The 7,849-nt window shown below is 33.2% G+C and overlaps 2 protein-coding genes across 2 annotated transcripts; both read left to right on the top strand.

The window, feature by feature from the left end:
• The first annotated feature begins 369 nt into the window (after positions 1 to 369).
• Positions 370 to 4,628, top strand: LOC117206080 (cGMP-dependent protein kinase 1-like). Its single transcript, XM_033445079.1, has 12 exons — positions 370 to 789; positions 868 to 1,010; positions 1,088 to 1,225; positions 1,332 to 1,501; positions 1,569 to 1,813; positions 1,922 to 2,233; positions 2,462 to 2,693; positions 2,764 to 2,870; positions 2,954 to 3,193; positions 3,275 to 3,341; positions 3,412 to 4,485; positions 4,589 to 4,628. Exons 1-11 carry the CDS (start codon positions 617 to 619, stop codon positions 3,505 to 3,507), a joined length of 1,923 nt encoding a protein of 640 aa, XP_033300970.1. The 5' UTR covers positions 370 to 616; the 3' UTR covers positions 3,508 to 4,485; positions 4,589 to 4,628.
• Positions 4,404 to 7,782, top strand: LOC117206079 (gastrula zinc finger protein xFG20-1-like). Its single transcript, XM_033445078.1, has one exon. The coding sequence runs from the start codon at positions 4,438 to 4,440 to the stop codon at positions 7,216 to 7,218; it is 2,781 nt and encodes a 926-aa protein (XP_033300969.1). The 5' UTR covers positions 4,404 to 4,437; the 3' UTR covers positions 7,219 to 7,782.
• The last annotated feature ends 67 nt before the right edge of the window (positions 7,783 to 7,849 follow it).

The following is a 7,849-nucleotide window of genomic DNA, read 5'->3' as shown; positions in this document are numbered from 1 at the left end:
CAAAAAGATACTCTGCGATCGATAATAATTTTAACCATGATAATTTTAATATTACTAATTGATAATAAATTTATAGGTACATGAGTTGTTAATCTGTGCTACTAATTTATTTCCTTTTCGTTTCTGATGAAATTTCGTTCGAATTTTAATACAGACACGCATATAACTATAAACGGTATATTAAATTAATAGAAAGAACACACGCTTTATTGAATTAACATAGGTGCTATTCGGTAATACAGTGATTTGAACGAAGGAAATTCTGATAACTTTCGAAAAAAATATATTTTTTAATTGCCTTATCAAACAAAATTACTAAGACCATAAGTACTGGCGGATCATCGCTGCGTTCATACAAGATAAGATCAATCAACTTTATCGTTGCTACAAAGCATTAGTCAAGTATCAATATCCTGTGCACTAATTCTTCGAACCATTTCATTTGTGAACATTTAAACACTAATTGGTGAACTTCCCAAGAATTAACATCTATTTTAAAAAATCTGAAATTACATTAAGTTTATATACATTTGACTGAGTGACCTACGATCGAACGTAAACACCTGCGGACAAAGATTTTACTTTCTAGGCGAAAGAAAGAAACGGAAAATTAAGAATGCGTCTATGCTTCGGAAAACGTACTGGTGTACGTATGGGCGCGTCTGGGTCCGATCGACGCAATTCCGACGCTTACTTTCGACAACTGTCCCTTCAAAGAAAACATGGCGTGATCGGTGAAATAAACGTATCCTCCAATCTGCCAGTCACCGTTTTCAAGAAAAATGAAAAGTGAACAAACAACTTTAAACTATTCTTTCGACGATGATTCGAAATTACGATAAATTCAAGTTTTATGTACAATTGTAGAACGAAACAGTTGATCAAAAACGCCATTTTGAACAACCAGTTCCTCGGAGATCTCGATGAGTCGCGTATAGAGAAGCTTATATCGGTGATGTATCCGGAACAGGTGAAAGCCAATACGCGAATCATTCACGAAGGTGAAGTCGGTAAGTAATCATCTTTCGAAATGACAAGATATTAATCTGTGAAATATTAGAAAAATGATGGTAACCGATTGTGTCAGGATCGCATATGTACGTCTCGGAAGAGGGAACCTTCGAAGTTTACGTAGGCAATACGTGCCACGAGAGCTTTGGTCCTGGTGTCGCTTTCGGAGAACTGGCCTTGTTGTACAATACCAAAAGACTGTGTTCTATCCATGGTATTATACTAGCTATACTATAAATCTTGAAATCTTTTAGCAACCATTTAACAAACTTAATAAAATATTTTATTGTAACTGTCGAGACGCTCGTTTGTTCCTTTAGCGAGTACAAATGCGAAAGTATGGGTGTTGGAAAGACAGGCGTTTCAGACGGTAATGCTAAAAGATAACGAAGAATCGTTGGAGCATAATTTGAAGATTCTTCGTCAAATTGAAATATTCAAGGGTCTGTCGGAGGAGGTTCTGCAGAAAATATGCGACCTTATAACAGTGGTGCGTGTGAAATGGTTCCAATAATGCTAACTCGAAATTAAAAGACGCTATTTTTGTATCGCTTTAGGAATTTTATCCAGCGAATTCGTACGTGATTCGAGAGGGCGACAAAGGAGATAAATTCTACATTATAAACGGTGGTAGCGTGAAAATCACGAAGAATAAACCAGGTGGCACGGAAGAGGAAATGACAATTCTTGAGAAGGGTGACTATTTCGGTGAAAAAGCGCTATATGACTCTGAAGAATCTCGTCGACAGGCGAATGCTATCGCAATGGCTCCTGGATTGGAATGTTACACGATTGAAAAAAGGTAAACGTATAAAATGTTTTCAGATAATTTCACGATGAAGAATTAACAAAAGTTTATCACGAAGTTTATAAATTTGTTAACAAAGTATGTCTTTGTGTGATGCTATAGAGCTTTCCTAGATTATCTTGGTGGACTAGACTCGATCAGAAATAGAGATTGGTCAGGATATTACAGTGTAAATGAGTCGGATGACTGGGGTGACGAATTCAAGAATTTAACTCTGTCTGATACTGTATTTGAAGGGACGATCGGGGCTGGAGGTTACGGCAGAGTGGAACTGGTCGTCGTCAATTCGATGCCTAACCTTAGTTTCGCCAGGAAAAAGATCGTCAAGCATATGATCACAAAGGGTGGCTTCCAAAAAATGATGTATAACGAGAAGAATAGTTTGAAATTGTGTAATTCGCCGTTTATCTGCAAGTAAATTAACAACTCTGCTCTAACGTGAAAACGAATTTTTTTTTTTTTTTTTTTTAGAATATAGTATACGTAATTAAAGAAAGCTAAGAAAGAAAAAGATTCGATCTAATGATTCTTTAATTTATTAATGCTTGTATTGGAATTTATAATGTAAAACTTGAAGAATATTTGCCACCGAATAACGACTTGATATATATTAAGCGAAGCATAATTCTACGTTCCTTGTAGATTATACAGAACCTTCAAGGACAATAGGTATCTATACCTGCTACTGGAAGTATGTTTAGGCGGAGATTTAAGAACAGCCTTATACAGAAGCGGCCGATTCGATAATTCAACAACTAAATTCGTAACCGCTTGTGTCGTAGAAGGGCTTCAACACCTTCATTCACTGGGCATCATCTACAGAGACTTAAAACCTGAGAACATCGTAATCGATAATCGAGGCTATGCTAAGCTTGCAAGTTCTTTTATTTCGAATAAATAACAATCGATAATAAATTCATTCGTTAACTCAGCTATCTTTACAGACTGATTTTGGATCTAGTAAAAAAATTGGCCCATACAAGACAAAGACTTTTATGGGTACACCAGAATATTTGGCTCCGGAAATCATTCAAAGTAAACTTTATAATCAGTACGCATTTTCATGTTTAGTTTACATATTTATTAAATCTTAAATTAATTCTTAAAGCGATTGATTATTTTTTATTAATAAAGGGCCGTTGATTATTGGGCACTTGGAATTCTTACGTACGAGATGTTAACGAATCGAACACCTTTCCAAGATGTAAGTGATATAGAAGTGTATAAGAACATTCTTCGTGGCTTTAAGGATATACTTGTACCGCCCATTATTAAAAACACGGCAAAGAATTTTATCAAATCACTACTGGAAGATGATCCATATAAAAGACTTGGTTATTTACGAAATGGTGTTGCTGATATTCATAACCATAAGTATTTATTAACGAATTTGTAGAATATATTTGTATTTATTAATTTAAATATTAATATTTACATAACATAAATTAATTTCAGATGGTTCCATAACTTTAAATGGCAGGAGTTACAGAGCCAAACAATGCCTTCCCCTATTGTGCCAAAGGTAAATAAGAAATTGTCAGAATGTTATATACCTTTGAAACAGCTAATCTCATTATCTAATTCATTCACAGGTAAGGGATCATCTCGACTTAAGAAATTTCGATAAATATCCTCCAGATTACAGATCGGCACCAATGGACTATTCCGATTGGGATACGAATTTCTAACGATCTTTATTATACGATTCACTTTGTATATATTATGTTAAAGTATCTATTTATTATTTAAGCTAACTATTAAATAATATATTAGCCCTTACTTTTTATTTTGTGACAGTATTAAAAATATATTTTTAAATAATGAAAAATCAATTATAACGCATAACATATAGTTAAATCTTTTGTAAGTTGCAAAAAAGCATCAATTTATAAAGAGTTATAATTAAAGTATACATACATACTTTGTATATATGAAGCACGATTAACCAAAGATTCCAGATTAACCAAATACGAATACCACATTAATAACACTGTGATTAATTTCCACGTGCGAGATTATTTGTCAAGAAAGATTATGCTTATTTATGAAGAAACCGACAAACAACTGTATCACAAACAAGTACAATATTCTATTACAGAAGAAATACTTGAATACTTATAAACACGGTTCACCAGCCTTTTTGAAATATAAAAAGTTTAACTTGGCACTGCGCAAAGAACGCCGTCAACTTCAGGTGGCGCACGATTTGCTGCACTCCTCCAAATAACCTTGTTATACTATTGTTCCAATGGTGAATTTACAAATTTATATAACAAATAAATTACGGGTGGTAAAATATATTATTAGTCATGCTGTTATATGGGTAACACATACACCATAAAATTGCAATAAACGTTATTTGTAATCAATAAAGATAAGATTTGGCAATAGATCGTATCGAATTAAAGTGTGAAAGAGAAAAATACATATTATGTATTTTTAATAACATCACAACTAAACGTAACAGTGAAATGTGAATAACACGATCGTTTGTAATGCGTTTCTGTATATTGATAAATACCGCTTGGTTATTAGTGGTGACAGGACCTAACTTAACATGAGGTGAAACTAGGTCCACAAAAATTTCAGTTGATAGCATTTTGCAAAAATATTGCACGATGGAAGCTCATGAGAATGAGCAGTATGTTACATTTCCCCTTTCAGAGGTACACGATAGTATACAGGATAATATTATATCTCATGAAGAAATATGTGAACCAGTTGACGAATGTGTTCTACAAGAAGGACTCACTGAAGTATCTGTTACAGACGTTAATTCTAGTATCACAGAAGCACAGGTTGCAGTTGAGATATTAGCAAAACATTCCGAGGAGGAAGATAAAAATCGTGTAGTATATCCTATATATATTAAAGAAGAAGAACAACATCAATATACATCCGGGGATGATGAATCAATGGCTGTGGAAGCTCTACGACAACTTGGAGGCATGTATCCTTGTTTCGAAGACAAAAAAGTATGTTCGCGTTGTGCAAACATGTTCACACAAGCTGAGATAACAAAGCATCTTACTACCTGTTCTGCTAGTAAATTATCATGTATTACTTGTGGAGAAAGATTCGAAAGAAAAATAGATTTAAACAATCATATAGTTTGTCATCAAGTAGATCGCCCACATGCTTGTAGAACTTGTGGCAACTTGTTTCGTTCAAAGAACAATTTAAGATGTCATATGTTGCAAGTGCATCAAGTGCAAAAACCTCATAAATGCACCATATGTGGAGCAGATTTTCAAAGGCCTTCTAGTTTATCCAATCATATGAAAATTCATACATATGTTGCTGGACGTGCCATTATGCAGTCACAGAGTGATAATGTATCACAGTCAGAGGAAACATTCAGAAAATGGCCTGAAAATATGACAGAGTCCCAAAATAATCAAGTGCCATCTTCGTCTGTACAAACGGTTCAAAGCTATGATACAGTTCAATGGACAGTTCCATCTTATAACTTTCAAAGTGAGCAGGCAGCAGTTAATTCAATATCTAATCCTGAGGAAAAAATAGACACTTTACATGAATTTACTGTAATGCCAAATGGAGAAGTAACACAGTTTGAATATACTCAACAAAATAATATAAATAATCAAGTCAATCAGCAATACAATCTTTCATTAAATTCATTTAATAATGCTGATACAATGGTGAAAGTTGAAACTTTATCGTATAATAGTGAAGATAGAAAGAATTATATAGAAGTTGAAACAAATGGTACAAAACAGCATACTTGTAGACATTGTGGAATTAGTTTTTCTCGCGCAACAGCATTGGTATCCCATGAGAAAACTCATACATCTAAAAATTGGAACATGCCAATTGAATGTGAGTATTGTGATAAACAGTTTCAAGATGGCAATCACTTAGCAACTCATCAAACAACTTGTGCGAAGAAATTAATGCAAAATAATGTTGAACAAGGTACACCTAATAATAAATGGGGTAAACATGCATGTTCTGAATGTGGCAAAAAATTTACAACCAAACAAAAAATGTTCAGACATCAGTGGATTCATAGAAAGAAAACACATTCTTGTGAAGTATGTGGATCTCAATTTGAAAAGCAAAATCAGTTGGATGAACACAGATTATCAGCTCATCCTGGTGACTCTCCATTTACTTGTACAGAATGTGGTAAAAGTTTTGTATCGCGTCAAGGACTTTGGGAACATGGTAGAACACATGCTGGGAGTCCTGCACATTTTCATTGTGATACATGTTCCAAAACATTTTCATCGCGACAGGGATATTTAATACACCATAGAACTCATACTGGAGAAAGGCCATATGGTTGTAAATTTTGTTGGAAAGCGTTTAGAGATGGTGGAACTTTAAGGAAACATGAACGTATTCACACAGGAGAGAGACCTCATGTTTGTCCTCTATGTTCAAGAGCATTTAATCAAAAAGTTGTTTTAAGAGAACATGTTCGATGGGTTCATGCAGCAGGAAAAAATGAAACTGAAGTAACCGGGCCCCCTTTTTCCTGTCCTATATGTGGTGCTTTAAATCAAGATCGGGATGAATTATGTGCACATATTGTTAAACATTCAGATCAAATGATTGCAGAAGCAAAAGCTAAAACAAACAATAATGCACCAAAAACCAAACCAGTTAAGAAAAAATCAAAAGTGTCTGCAAATACATATTTACAAGGAAAACAAGGAGCTGGAAATCTTATAATTCCTAAATCAGAGGAAACTGAAGCACTTTTGTCTATTACAGAATCAGATAAATCAGATGACCAACAAATTTTAAGTGATAAACAAAATAATACTTTCCTTGTAGTTACTACAGAAAAACGTGATGAAAATTATATTGCAATATCTGAAATTAAATCTGAAGACGTACAATTATTAGTTGATGAAAAACAAGATGAAAATATTCATATTTCACAAGCTAATCATAGTCACAGAGAATCTTTAAATACAACTCGCATAGTTTCTACAGAACGAGAAGGAAGTGCACTTCATACCACAAGCAGTCATAATGAAATAACTACAATGCATTTAATACAGACTTCAAAGCAAACAAATACTTTACATTTAATATCAAAGCAAAATGAATCGTTGCCTGTTCTGACACTACCAAATCATCAGAGTCATGAAAATTTTTCCAGTCAAATTGCACAAATAAGTAATGATGATTTACCAATGGATATGGTAACTCACCATTCAACTAGGCAAAATCAAGATATCAAGAATCACAGTGAAGTTGGACAGGAATCATTAATACAGGAGGGAGGATCCCAAACGGCTGTAATACAAGTTGTACAATATCATCAGCAAGACAGTGATGATGGAGAAGAATTAGTCTGTGGTATTTGCGGGGAAGATTTTAATGATAAAAATGTGTTGATGGAACACGTTAAAATTCACATATAATTATTGTTACTTTATTACTATCCAAGTTTGTGATATTCTCATGCTATTAATGTGGCTATCTAGAAAATAACAAATTTGAGGATTCCTTATGTTATTGAAAAGGAAAAAAAACTAAATATAACTTTAAATATCGTTTCCAATAGTAGTAGTAAAGCACCAATCTTCTATGTGTCTTACAAATGCACTGATATTAAAAAGAAACAGGGAATTTCAATGATATTTATACATTTTTAATTAATTTGGTTTTGTTTCTTCAAAATGCTTTTGCACATTTAGATCATACATTATACATGTGGTAAAATAATGTGTATCTTTTAAAATAAAATACAGATAAAGATTATATATTATGTAAAGCACATTACTGATTGTCTTAAAGATTTAAAAAAAAAAACATATCGTAAGAAAATAATCTCAAGATTATATATCTCTGCTTTGATGCAATTTACGAATTGTTTGATCTTGAATTTAAATATCAGTTTTCGATATCTAAATTATAATTAAGTCAAATGACACTTAAGATGTAGAATGTGTGGTGCGATAATAAAATGCATTTTATTTTCTACATTTACTTTATATTAAAACACTTTTCTTTTTAATACCGCATCGTGTAAATTTATCCTTCACCCTTCGC

Source organism: Bombus bifarius, unplaced genomic scaffold, assembly GCF_011952205.1.
Source record: "Bombus bifarius isolate JDL3187 unplaced genomic scaffold, Bbif_JDL3187 scf7180000007996, whole genome shotgun sequence".
In the NCBI taxonomy this organism is placed as follows: Eukaryota; Metazoa; Arthropoda; class Insecta; order Hymenoptera; family Apidae; genus Bombus; species Bombus bifarius.
The sequence above is the reverse complement of the archived record's forward strand: the minus strand, read 5'-3'. Positions and strand labels throughout refer to the sequence as shown.

What these genes read in the sequence shown, in the direction of transcription:
- LOC117206079 (XM_033445078.1), top strand. Translation starts at nt 4,438, where the DNA reads ATGGAAGCTCATGAGAATGAGCAGTATGTTACATTTCCCCTTTCAGAG.
- LOC117206080 (XM_033445079.1), top strand. Translation starts at nt 617, where the DNA reads ATGCGTCTATGCTTCGGAAAACGTACTGGTGTACGTATGGGCGCGTCT. An exon ending in TATGCGACCTTATAACAGTG is followed by an intron (nt 1,502 to 1,568) that starts GTGCGTGTGAAA and finishes GTATCGCTTTAG; the next exon opens with GAATTTTATCCAGCGAATTC. An exon ending in ATCGAGGCTATGCTAAGCTT is followed by an intron (nt 2,694 to 2,763) that starts GCAAGTTCTTTT and finishes CTATCTTTACAG; the next exon opens with ACTGATTTTGGATCTAGTAA.